Here is a 13,390-nt window from a genome sequence, read left to right as displayed (position 1 = left end):
TGATCTATTAAAAACTCAGACATACTCATAAGAAGTCATTTCGAGAACAATATATTGTGTCTCATAAAATTTTGAGGATATCCAATATTCAATTTCGCTTTTCATGGCCAAGAATTTTATACTCTCAATTGATGATGCTGAAAATTTTAATAAAACAGTCTGTCATAAAGGATTAAAATAAAAGTTATTTAACATTTTGGACATTTTTATTATCATAATTTTACTTTCATTTGCATAATACAATTTAATACACGTATATGTATGGCATGGCATGGCAATGAGCTTCTTAATTATTCTGATGCATTTTCCGGAGGATAATAAGTGAAGTGACCTTTCATGGTCAACTTAAGAAGTTTCTGGATAAAGATGTAATTCATTTTAATTGACTGGATGTTGTGTGCGTTACTGATCATGGCTTACGTAACTATTGAAAGGAAGACTTAAGTCCAGTTTGAGTTTCGTGCCGATCTTTGCATCTAAAGTCCTGTTTTTAGGTTACATCAACATTCCTCTGGTTTCTGAATTACATCCTTCATCCAGCTCCAAGATTACCATCTCAGCAAGTGCATCCAACAGCAAATAATTTACGTATATTGACTTTATTACTTGCCTGATATATAATAATATGAATATGACATGAATACATAAAAAAATGTAAATTCGTTTTTCAGTAAAAATCCCTTCCAAAAAAGCTACAATTTGTATATTTTACTGTTAATTAATTCTCATTTAGTAAAAAATTTCCATTTTGAGATTGATCCATTTGAGTTGTAAAGTAAGCTCACTTTTGTCTGAGAATCATCGGCAGTTATTTGATTTGAGCTACTATCCTGCTTCTTTTTATCTGAGTCTTTATGTTTCATAAATATTGATTTGATTTGATCACGGTATTTTGGCGTTGTATATGTAAATAGAAATGGATTGACAGTTGAGTTAAATGGTAAGATAAAGACGACGATCCATGAATAGATATCTCCTGATATTTCAGCCTTGTAAAAAGCTGCAATCTTCATTCCTATAATCGGAGCCCAACAGCACATATCCGCAAGTACGATAAAGAAGAACCTGATGATGAAAATATGCAGCATGACGGAAGAGATAAGATAATAAGTAAAACAATCAGTTGAACTGTATTGTTATTTACCTTATAGCAAATTCACAATCGATGAAATTTAAGCTCGTGGCACGTCGTGTACGGTAAATTGAGAAGAGAAGGGATGTGTAAAGTACAGAAATTAAAACGATCAGGAGGAAATTAATCCCTAAGAAAATACATGCTGAATAAATCCATCCCGTCGAATAAACTTCTTCGATGAAAAAGGGGAAGCAAGTTCCACTGTTGTAAACACCATAAAATTTCGTTGATGAATGAAATAGTATAACCGGCAAAATGGCAATGGATATGCCAACTAGCCATATTACGTATAGACAGAATATAACACTTTTGGTATCAAGTTTACGGTGTCCAAATGGATCTGATATGAGTAGGAATCGTTCAATTGACATGAATGTTAAAATTAGGATGGAAACTTCACAGCTGGTCATCGCAAGCATTCCAGACAGTGCACATTCCCATGATTTGACCCAATTGCCGGAATTTTCGTGATATACATCCCTGTAACGACTATCCATGTATCCAATAATGATGAGATAAAATCCCATTATCATGTCAGATAGTGCCAAATTACGTATTACAATACTAACTGAACGATTCTCATCATGCAATCTACGCCATAATACAGATGCATTTCCAACACAGGTCAAGAATGCCATAATCCACACAGAATAACGTAAACTTGGTTTAGTCAACAAATCGGATGTTGACGAAATTCCTAAGTTGATGGAAAGAGAAGATAAAAGGGAATAAGACATGTTAATTTAGTACGAAAATAATGTTCGTAAGCAGTTTTCAAGGAATAATATGTAGCAAATATTCTGAGACATTTCGAACTCCTCATACTGAATTTTAAATGACTTTAATATCCGAGTAGCACAAGGATATTGGAAATTGGATGATGGTGAACTGATATTTCGACGATATACTGTCCTTATTTGATTAATGAGATGTTTATTCTATGAAGTTCTAAATCAGACTGTTTATATGAAGGGGACTAACAACTTTAAAAGGGTAAAAACAACTAATTACAGTTTAATAAAATTTAAATATAAAATAACCGTTGGAATACTCAATTCTCTTAAAGCAATAAATCTATCAAAATAATCTCACTGTCACAGCATGAGCAATGTCCAAAAAATAAAGCAGTACAAGAAAGTCTCATTTGAATATTCCCTACCAAGGATTTCACTTCTCAGACGACAAGAACATAACATGACATAACTCTTGCTCCTCGGCAACTTACCGTCTGTTTTAGGATAGCATTTTTTAACAAAAGCTGTATTGGAGCAGTATACAAATTTCATATAATAAATATGCTCCAGCTTTTGTATTTTCTGAATGGCATTAAAATTAATTCTGTCATAAGGAATTCCTCGCAAGCTTCTGCAACGAAAGTAAAAGAATATTTTCATTAAAGTCAGTGATGCAGTTTTAAATTTTTGATTAATGGAAACTTAAAATATGTGATTTATGTCGACAGTCACCAATTTTCGTGACAAAAGTTAAGTTCTTTTGTCACGTGATACTTATTGAATATTCGTCCTAAGTCGTTCTGTTTTGATAAATGAATGATTTGCTGTAGACTTGATAGAATCTTTAATGCTTAAATAGGAGTGGAAATCACTGTGTATTTTTATGGCATGAGTATTTATTATAGGGATTAATAGTAATCCACAAAAGAGTGAGAGTTGTTAATTCTAGGGATTATTACTCAATCGATCAAATTTCATGATATTTCCTGAGTATCCTTAAAGGGACTATTTGCAAGTGATGTCTATCCAATAATGGAATTTTTTGACTCTTCGTCCTTTCATTGTCTTAAACCTCCTGACCCCTCTTCACGAGCAATTCAGGATTGCAGACTGAAGAAGGTCACGACTGAACTTAACTTGGAAGGGTAATAGAGCCCAGGTATGTCAAAAGAGCTTCAGTGTTGGAAAATGTCCTTAAAATACTCAAAACGACAGACGTCATAACTAAACACCCCCAATCATGCATTTAACTCAGGAACAGATAAGCTGCAGTAAACACGAAACACGACCTAGTACAACTCAAACTTATGAAACTAAACACCGTATACCGTACCCAAAAATTTCCAAAATCAAGTTCATTCATGACAGTTCCTTTGTAATTCAAATTTTCTATTTATCTGCCAGTACGACTAGACAGTGAATAATTATGACGAATTATAATTGATAAAGTTTTCATTCTCATATTCAGTCTTCTTCTTTATAATTATGAAAATAAAGGATTCGTAGGAGGAAGAAGAAGAAAGACAAGATGTTCAACTATTAAATATTCATTACTAAGTCAGTGAGCGATTGGAAGAGCTTAAATTTTGTCAGAATTAATCGTGCAACTAAAATTACTAAGATTTTCATTGATTGAATTCCTTCAAGTCACAGTTGATTTAAGGAACAATCAAGTGAGAAGTTTATTGGATATTAGGAATGGATTTATGACACTTTTGATGCAGTTGCGATTTATGCTGCACTTTGAGTTTATAATCTGATATATGATTCATGCACTTGGATGCTTTATTGTTATTGGACTTTATGTTTATAGTTATGATCAATCTTATATTGATGTAGTAACCTTTTATGACTCCCTTGAATTTTACTTTACTTAGTGCCACTGATGCAAAGATGATTAAATTCTAGGAATATGTCTTTAGACACTGATTTTCATCGTTCATGCCATGAGAATATCATGAACTTACAAAGCGCGAAGCGTGAAGAATTAGATCCAATTAATCATTGACAAATTTAGCTCCATAATGTAACAAACTTTTTCTGGGTCATGTATAGGATTAGAAAAATTGATAATTATCCACCTTGACAATTTTTCTACTTCTTGATAAACAATCTCAAAGTGCTTCTTTATCTCATATAGAATAATCGAAATTAAATGTGGCAACCGAGTGAAAGGATTTAAATTTGAACAAAAGAATGTTCATGTACTGTGCTGAGATGAAAATAAGTTAGTGAACTTAAAGACTTTATTTTGGGTGAGATTAAAAAAGTCAGCAACAATTGGAATAATTGTTTAGAGTAAGAATCTTGTGCACAATGCCTCGGTGACTAATAAAACCTGTTAATTTTATGCTTTCAATTTTTTGGGATACTACCGGCTTACATGCTATTTTCAAGCATTTTGAGAATGTCTTTAACACGAGATAGGCAAGATTTTGTAATTGTGTAAATGTAATTTAATTAAATTACTTCTATACGGATTTTTATAAATAAATTAGATGTTTATTCTTCGGAGTTCAAAAACAGACTGAACTTTTGTACGAAAAGGGGTTTGCTACTATGCACAATAAATATTATTCAAATTTCAAATGTCCGTTACAAGACAGAAAATTTCTGGTGTGATTCCTCTTTAAGAGCAAGAGATGAATGTTTTAATTGTTTAAAGAGCAGTCAGTCTGAATGAATCTTTGAACTAAAGGCAGATGACTCTGCACATTTTGAGTCCATAAGACAGTTTCCAAATCATTTAACAAAAATCATAGTCAACTCGTACAAAATTTTCATCAAAACTTAAGATTCAAATTTGTTATTACATCTTTTAATTAATATTAAGGTTCTCAAAACAAAAGCTTTGGGATTTGAGTTTGACTGCATAAACAAAATTTATATCTCACATGAGAAAAGAACTTCTTTCATTCATAAAAGTCAAATGTAAGAAGAAATGGCAAATATAATTTACTTACAGCAATGAAACGTTTAAAGTTGAGAGTATGTCGTAATCTATGTCGACGAATATATTATCCAAGTACCTAGATGAAATAGAATTTTCAGCACAATTAAGCATGATGTCAATAAGAATTGAAACTCACAGTGCATTTAATTTTTTGAGATTCAGAAAAGCTCCGCTGTCGAGTTTTGTGATGGGATTACCAGATAAGCGTCTGTGAAATAGGACGCAGTTAACTGTGAAGTAAGTCATGTATTAAACAATTATATACTTACAATTCTATCAATTCATTGAGATGAGTAAATGTGGATTCATCGATTGACTGGATGAGATTATTTCGCAGTGATCTATTAAGCAGTTAAATTAAGAACAAGAATCATGTTAATGACAATAATATATGGCAACTGCCAATTAATATTAGACACATTTGAACTATTTTCATTCTTTGGATTTTTCAGAACAGCGAATCTCAAATTGGTTGTCACGGCATCTAAGTGAGCTCTAAAATATGAACTTGTTAAGATACAGTGACCAATTTGAGAATCTTTGTCTTATTTTATATTTTACGTCAAAAACATTGAAAACTTCCGAGAAATCCTTTAATTATCCATAAAGCTTTAGCATTGAATAGTAAAAAAAACTTACATTAAGGTTAAATTGTACAAATTGACAATATGCTCCTTTCTGATCTCCATGATGTAGTTGCTGTCAAGAAATCTTTACAAAAGTCAAGCCAATTAGAATCCTTTCAATTAAAAACATTAATTGCAGTACTTACAGTTCATTAAGAGCTGGAAGTTCAGGGAAATTCATATAACGTAATGTCAACTTATTGTAGTCTAGTTTTAAGAACTGGAGATGCCTTAAGTTTATAAAAATATTTGTATCAAAATCTTCAATGAAATTGTTGCTCATAAGCAACCATCGGAGTAAAATTGTAGACTTGAATAAATCACCCGGAAGCCTTCGGATTCGATTGTTTCTCAGGAATCTGTGTAAATACAAAAGCATTAAGGTTCTGCGGATCATCATTAAAGCTCTATCAACTTACAATTTTCGCAATTCTGTGTTACGGTGGAAGAATCGTGATGGAATATGCGATATCGCGTTGTTATCCAAATCCCTTAAAGCATTTAGATTATTTTGTATAACAATTGGTGGGAAAATATAACTTATGTGACGTCATGCTTACAAGTAGGAGAGATTTCCATATGCCCCAAATGTGTCATTTGAATCAAGGTTAATTCGATTGTTATTCAGAAGAATCCTCACGACCTATGTGTACGAAAAATGGAATACATGAATGTAAAACATGGATGGTCGTTGAACTAAAGTAAAGATATAAAAGAAGATAAACTCACATTCGTGGGAAATGTTTGTGGAATGCTCGTTCTATTGCCATTCCTACAATTAATTTGGAAGAGAGCGACACAGTCACATCCTTGTGGAATTTCATCCTCATCAAGTACTAGAAATATTTGCGAATTTTAATTAGTATTTTTCTTTTATTTTTGTTAGGGATCGTTCGCAAGTGACTTCAAGTATAAGGTAGAGGAAGGGAAGATGATGTGGGAATGTCTGAGTTGGTGGACAGTTAAGTGGAAGGATAGGAACTATTGATCGACACATAGATAGGTCGAGAGTGGGTATTATTGCCGTCATTTGTGAACAGCTCCTTGTGGTCCGCCTAATGTTCATCCTTAAGATTACTTACTACATTTTCTGCCATACTGATGTACAGTTATGTTATAAAATTTTAGCCGTGCATAAAATATCTTCATTCCTTCATTATCATTGGATTGTCTCATTACATTTGATCCATAGAAGTTACCACACATTGTTGAATTTTCATCTTTTCCATCCTTAAATAAACATTCAATGGATTATTTTTTACTTAAAGATCTTTTTGGTATGTGATGGAACTTTTTGATAAATGCATCTTCGATTAGCCATTAGAGTTCTCTCAAATGGATATTGAAAATATTTTAGTTCGGAAATGTTAGCTGGATGTTCATTAAATGTGGTGAAAGTTTACATTTGAAGCTTTTAAAGAAATCAAAAACGAGCAGCAATGTACAGGAAATTGCTGTTAGATTCGTTTCTGTTTCTGTTCGTGCATAATCATTTTCGATGTTTAGAGTTTTCTATGATAGATAAATTCAGGACATTGACAATTTTAAAAGGGAAAGTGGAAATTTTTTACGAGTTCCAATAAATCCCTTCCTCTAAAGCTTCTAAACTTTCACTTATGCCTTGATTCCCAAAACTTCAAAAAGTTCCATCCCTTGGATGAAAAATGATGAGCAATTGAATGAAGGATACATACGAGACAATCCCGATTGAAATTGCATATAAGCTTCTGAGGAATACATTTTCCGTTGTCGCATGCGAGATATCCACTTGTGCATTCACCTATGTGTGATAACAGTTTAAATGTAAATCTTTATTTTTCAAGTGCGGTTGAAAATGGAAAGGTCAAAGAAATTTTTTTCAATTAAAAGCTTTTCAAGTTCACTTGATCCATCAAACATGGAAAAAAGGAATTGATTAATGAATGATGATGTCTGTGGATATCATTTTAAATACTAATTCATGGTTTGACTCTTTCCACACGTAGGGTCGTTTGTATATTACGTAACGATAAGATAGAAGGTGTTAAGGAACAGAAATTGCATGGCTGTACTCTAGGCAAACGTAATGGATTCGAACTCAGAAAATTGGTAGTTAGTTGGTCATGTTACAGTGTCTGTGACACATAAGTTGTGGCTTGATTAGCAACAGAGTGTTCGTGACAAACAAAATGTGGCATGGTCATACAACAGAGTGTTTGTGACACAGAATTTGTGACTTGACCATGCAACTGTTGCAGAGCGGATTTGTAGTGTAGACATGAAATATGAAAGTCAAGGTTCTAAATCTTGCACGTGGAGAAAACAAGCCATGCAATTTTCAGATTCCATAATGATGTACATCATTAATGAATGAATTTATGTTGCAGGATGTACAACATTAAATGTAACCATTAATGTTAGATTCTACACAGTTAGAGCATTACATTATATCCAAACGATCCTTTAATGACTTTTTAAATCTATCAGTTCCTTACCGAGGGAGATATAGTAAGTGGCAACTGCAATTAATAAAATTAATCCAAAAAATGCAAATCCAATGATTAAAGTTCTCTTATATGACATTTTAGCAAGTCACAATCACAAACAAAAAACAAACTTTTGGGGATGGTTAAGGGAAATTTAATTAATTAATTAACATTCACTACACATGTGTAAAATTTTAAGGTATTTTTAAATTAATCTTTTTTTAAAAATAATTTCAACACTTTTGTATTTTTTTAAAGTGACTCTGAAAGAAGTCATGTGGGTCGTTAGTATGAAAGCACTACTATTTCCTATGAATAATATTTCTATGCTGAATTAATTTATAACACCGCATTTTATGTCAAAAAACAAACAATTTACTGTATTTTGTCGCTTTTGGATGTTTTTTAACCCGTTTTGTGCAATATGAAACAGATGACTGAAAGCTCGTGAAGCACCAGCATGTGTTTATATAAGAACAACAGTTACCGATTGAACTATTTTGTTCGGCTAGATCCTGCGCGATAGCATGTAAACAAACGATATTTGATGAGAAATTCACGATAATTAACGGAAGCACGTGGAGAAAATGAGCATACAGGTATTCGTAATTCTCAGACAGAACAGATCGTATTAGCGATATAGACGATAAGACTATGTTAATTACTTAATCATTTATAAGCGAAAGTGTGTAAATAATAGAGATTTTAATTGCTTTTTAAATACAGAATAAATTTATTTTTTAACGGAAATTTTGAATTTAAAATTTCAAAAATTTTTGGGTTGAAAATTTAAATTCAATTTTGACAGTTGACATTAATTTTTAAGCCCCCACATGCATAGAACTAGCTCTTAATATCTCAAGTTCCTCTGCTATCGCATGAGTTCTCAATCCCTTTTCAATAATCAAGTCATGAAGTTGAGAATGTTCTTCCGGTAAATATCTTGCACCGTCCAAATATAGCTGCTTATTCATCGGATGATTGTCAAGTAACTGATAAAGGATTGTCTTGCATTTTGTAAAGTCATAGTTAAATGCTGCTCGAAGATACAGCCTCCATGTTAGAACTGATGAGATTCCTTGAACTTTTCTACTCATTAATCCATCAATAGCATTATAAATCCTGTGCTGATAAATTTTGGCGTCGTCACCAACAAATTGTTCTTCTCGATACTTGGATGCTATAAGCAGGTAGAAAATTGACTCGTTTGTGGGATTTTTAAGCAACAGCTTACGAATGTCGAACCATCGTAGTGAATATTGACTAGCGATTGTGTGCATGATGAAAATATTTTTTGGATATTCAGCTAAAGCTTTTGACAATACTTCCATGTAGTTCTTCATATTCGCTAGTTCTTCGTTTACTTTTATATGGAAAATTTCGACATAAAGCTCGTATAACTTCTCTTTTAGCAAGTTTTTCTCCTTAATAGCATCAATGTGTCCAAAAACAGCAAGTAATGCCGATTTTTTGTTTTGTGTCAGTAGCTGATAATAAGCCTTAGCCTTAATTAAGTTGAATTTGTTAGTTATTGGCAGAAAGTAATCCTCAATCTCATTAGAACTGTCATCATCACGAATTTCCTGGATTTTGGACTCGAAGTAGCTTAGTGGATTGTCATTATGTCCAACCAGAGCTCTCAACTGTGTTAAGCATGCTTCCTTTTTATTTTGAAGCAGCTTCCTTTCACAATAATGCAGTGAAATTTGGTAGAAGTTTAGTTCACTTTGTGGATCATGCTGATGACTGTCGATTGCAGCACCCATTGCCATTTTTAGAATTTTATCACATGATTCGTCATCACCTAAAGTAGCTTCAATTAAGGCATATTCTGTGTAGATATTTAAGTCATTTTGGTATTTTGATGTTTTTAGGATGTTCTTGACTTTTGATTTGATCTGCTTCTTGTATTTTGTGTATTCTACTGGATCTTGTTCCTTTCTTTCTACTTTTAACTTTAACTGATCGATAATGACTATCAGTCGTTGAAGTCTCAGCCATAAGATTAATACTAGCTTGTTCTGCCTGTCATTGAAGGAATTTGAGCAGCTTTCAAGGATCTTAAGGATACAGTTCAAGAATGGCTCGTACTCGACATTAAAGCTGAGATAATTCGGAGATATGTTGAGATCCTTAATAATTCCAAAGTATATTCTATTAAAATTCTCTGATGAGAATGTGTGCCTTAATAAAACTGACAGGAAGTTCATTCCATCTTCCATTTCATTATCATCTGTGACAAACAGCTCGTTTTTAATTTCATAGTAAGGCAACGGAAATTTAAGCAGCTTCAAGACAATGATTAAAAGATCAAAGTTGTAAGCTTTAGCATTTTTTAATGGAACTACCAAATTGCAGATGTCTTCATTAAACACATATCTTTGAGGGTCTTGCATTTGTTCCTGATTTGTATTCAATGATACTTTAACCGGTAGGAAGTTACAAATAGCTCTGATTGTTTCCATTCGATACCATAATTCATTCATTGGCAAGTCTGATGATAAAACTAGTTCCTCATATTCCAACAGATGAGGATTTTGGATCTCATTTGTGTAGAATATTCTGTCATATTCACTTGATTCATTTATGTTCATGCTAGTCATTAAATGAATAACTGCGAAAAATTGTTCATTTATTCCAGCTTGTCTTAAGAACAAACAACACATTTTGAACATTTGAAGGATTAAAAAGTCGGAATCGTGGGTCTTTTGAATAATTCTAAATGCCTTTTCATACTCCTTTAATCCTTTCTCGACATCACAGCCCATTGAGTTAGTAAAAGTATTTAGCAATTGCTTCCAATATATGACATTGTATGGTTCTTTTGCAATCAAGTCCTGTATTAAGTTGATGACTACATCACTCGTGTAAACGTTTGGAATAGTCCAAAGATAAATTTCCGTTAATTTCAGATTACTAGGATTGAAATATAGCGCTTTCTCAATTATTTCTAGCTTTGCCTTCTCAGACTTGTCATTTTGAGATGTTGACATTATGTCCTGGAAGTAGAAAATAACAAAATTGATTAACTTTAATGAGATTTAGAATATAGCAAACAACTTACTGTATAGTTTATGTATTCTATCCACTTCTCGACATCATTTGGATTTTGATTCAGGTATAGCTTCATCTTCTGCCCTTCATCATTCTCTGGTTCATCCAATGACTTTTTAGAAGTCTTATCCTTTATTTTATAATATCTCCTGAACTTCTTTCGCTTGCCATAGTATGCATATCGTCGTAGGATCCTGTACAGTGGAAGTACTCGTTTTGGTAATGATTCCAATTTTAAATATTCACTTCTGTAATCTTTATCAAAGTAATACAGTTGAGTATTTGTGTTTTGTGGCTTAGTTTTGTAATATGTAATGGCTTTTGGCTGATCATCTTCGCTATCACTTGAACTTTCGCTGCTATCTGATGAAATAACTTTAACTAATGCCTTTGAATTATCTTGAAATGAAGTATGTGGAACGAATTCAGGCTTTTTCGGTTCTTCTGCATCATCATCATTTCTGTATGCTGCAAACATCTTTAAAAATAAATAAATTTAATTCTATTGCTCAAGTTTCAAAAACAATTATTTTAATTAACATAAGCCGCAGTTAATTCCGCGGATAAGGGAAAAATTCAAACATTTAAAAAAACCGTTTTTTTATTGGAAAATTAATCATATCTTTCTTTTGTATTATGTATTTATTATTTGTTTTGTATGTTTCATGCTCATGCTTTATTCATGGTGATCATTTTGGTGATTGTTGTGATCGTTATTGGTTGCTTTTGAACTAGTTGAATTGTAATGTTCACCCAGGCCATAGAAATGACGGTGATAAGTAACAATAAGATGTGGCCGATTAATGTAATCCCCGCCAGATATTGTAGGTCTTCCTGTAAATTGAATGCAGTGATTAGTTGAAGGACATTTCAATGTTATTTTTAGGATATTATGGCATGATTCAGATAGGATATTTTGAGATCCAGAACATATTTTTTTTCTACAGCATAACTTGATAGACATAAAAATTCAAGTATTTCAGGTCTGTTTTCCTTGAAAACAGCTGTGTAATGAAAAGAGTTTTGAAATTTGTTGATATAATTAGCACTTGAGTTGTGAATGCTAACAAATGTGGTACGAAGCTATCAGTTTTGCATGAAAATTGTAGACTGTACTCTAAATAATCTCATTTTGCGGTCAGATAAGTCTACTTTGTTCTAAATTTATGCACAAATGTCAACCGTCTTTGTGACATTTTAAATTGGAACTCATTAATCAAAATTAAAGATCCAGAGTGAAAAGAAAACCGACAGTTATATTAAAAAATAACCACTGGATGTTAACAAAATGTCACTAAAGCCACTGTATAATGTCATGCTCACCTTCGGACTGCAAGATTTCAATCTTGAGCTTTAGACTATTTGACAGAGCCTGTATTTCGATTTGTGAACCCCATGCCTTTGTTTTTTCGACTTGATCACAATACTCGTCAAATTCTTCTTGCGACATAATATCGTCACCTCGAGAGCTTGGCATATAGAAGATCAATTCATCTTTGTTTGCGCGAATATAATCGGCCGAAATTTTTCTCAATGATTCAACACTATGATAAATACCGCAACATTCCAGCTGATGCCTTATTGCATTGTACAGGCAATCTCCATCAGATTTGATATGATACAAAACGAGATTTCGTGATTTCAATATTCTATTGATAGCTTTGGACTCGAGCTGTCTCGCGGATGTTTTATTGGCCTCTTCGCCCTGCTGTATGTCATTTTCACGGCGTTTATTATCTTGCTCTTTTCGTTCACGTCGTCTCTGTGCCTTTGACTTTCTTGCATTGCCATCGTCTGACTTGGATGCCTCTTCGACCTCTTCTACTGGATTATCTTCTTCAATTTTAAGTTTCGATAGTTCCTCTGCATGTTTATCGATTAAATCTTTTTCCATTTGAGCTGTTTAATTGATGGACATTGATATAATGATTGATTGATTTAACTTAATTAAGTATATGCTTGTTAAATGCCTAACTTACCAATCTCATCCTGTAATTTTTTCTTATCCTTTTTACTTCCCTTTTCACTCCGTTTTAATGCAATAATTTTCTCTCTCAAGTCCTTTTTCTCCTTGCGTTGACGTTCTATGATCACATCATACTCTAAAAAACATTCAATTAGTGTTATAGACTCTGTTTTTATTAATTATAGTTACCTTCGCTCATGATTTTTTGTGACGCGAAAAACTCAAAATTTCTTTTTCATAAAAAATAACAAAAAATGTGATGGATAAATTTGAGCGTGAAGTTGTGTAATTTGGGATAGTCGCTTCTTATTCTTTACACTCTCTACTTTGTTTACATTTATTTAATTAATACTATGATATTTTTAAAGTTTAATTAACTGTATCTTGGCTTAATGTACGTTTTTGTTCATATTTCGTTTTGAATTAAAAGGTTCTGGATGTTTTGTTTTTGTGGCTT

The 13,390-nt window shown here is 32.6% G+C and overlaps 2 protein-coding genes across 2 annotated transcripts; both read right to left on the bottom strand.

The window, feature by feature from the left end:
• Positions 1 to 257: 257 nt before the first annotated feature.
• Positions 258 to 8,062, bottom strand: LOC139089996 (relaxin receptor 2-like). Its single transcript, XM_070639660.1, has 14 exons — positions 7,923 to 8,062; positions 7,143 to 7,228; positions 6,531 to 6,678; positions 6,178 to 6,284; positions 6,009 to 6,091; positions 5,868 to 5,939; positions 5,595 to 5,807; positions 5,462 to 5,533; positions 5,092 to 5,163; positions 4,959 to 5,030; positions 4,833 to 4,898; positions 2,361 to 2,500; positions 1,145 to 1,832; positions 258 to 1,065 (listed from the first exon to the last, which is right to left on the bottom strand). The coding sequence occupies exons 1-14, from the start codon at positions 8,008 to 8,010 to the stop codon at positions 726 to 728; spliced, it is 2,247 nt and encodes a 748-aa protein (XP_070495761.1). The 5' UTR covers positions 8,011 to 8,062; the 3' UTR covers positions 258 to 725.
• Positions 8,063 to 8,677: 615 nt separating this feature from the next.
• On the bottom strand, positions 8,678 to 13,258 carry LOC139089994 (nuclear exosome regulator NRDE2-like). The gene is made up of 6 exons (XM_070639659.1): positions 13,123 to 13,258; positions 12,947 to 13,069; positions 12,291 to 12,866; positions 11,652 to 11,801; positions 10,978 to 11,459; positions 8,678 to 10,912 (listed from the first exon to the last, which is right to left on the bottom strand). Exons 1-6 carry the CDS (start codon positions 13,130 to 13,132, stop codon positions 8,735 to 8,737), a joined length of 3,519 nt encoding a protein of 1,172 aa, XP_070495760.1. The 5' UTR covers positions 13,133 to 13,258; the 3' UTR covers positions 8,678 to 8,734.
• Between the last annotated feature and the right edge of the window lie 132 nt (positions 13,259 to 13,390).

Source organism: Chironomus tepperi, unplaced genomic scaffold (genome assembly GCF_022539635.2).
Source record: "Chironomus tepperi strain 1889 unplaced genomic scaffold, CSIRO-AGI_Ctep_v1 contig_196, whole genome shotgun sequence".
Classification (NCBI taxonomy): domain Eukaryota; kingdom Metazoa; phylum Arthropoda; class Insecta; order Diptera; family Chironomidae; genus Chironomus; species Chironomus tepperi.
The sequence above is the reverse complement of the archived record's forward strand: the minus strand, read 5'-3'. Positions and strand labels throughout refer to the sequence as shown.

Bases quoted from the DNA above. Each gene is read 5' to 3' on its own strand.
- LOC139089996 (XM_070639660.1), bottom strand. From the start codon at position 8,010: ATGTCATATAAGAGAACTTTAATCATTGGATTTGCATTTTTTGGATTA. The intron at 7,229-7,922 runs GTAAGGAACTGA...TATCACACATAG, and splicing joins CACTTACTATATCTCCCTCG to GTGAATGCACAAGTGGATAT. The intron at 1,833-2,360 runs GTAAGTTGCCGA...CCATCAACTTAG, and splicing joins ATGCTATCCTAAAACAGACG to GAATTTCGTCAACATCCGAT.
- LOC139089994 (XM_070639659.1), bottom strand. The intron at 11,460-11,651 runs ATGAATAAAGCA...AGAATTAAATTT, and splicing joins CAATCACCAAAATGATCACC to ATTTATTTTTAAAGATGTTT. The intron at 10,913-10,977 runs GTAAGTTGTTTG...TTCTACTTCCAG, and splicing joins TAGAATACATAAACTATACA to GACATAATGTCAACATCTCA.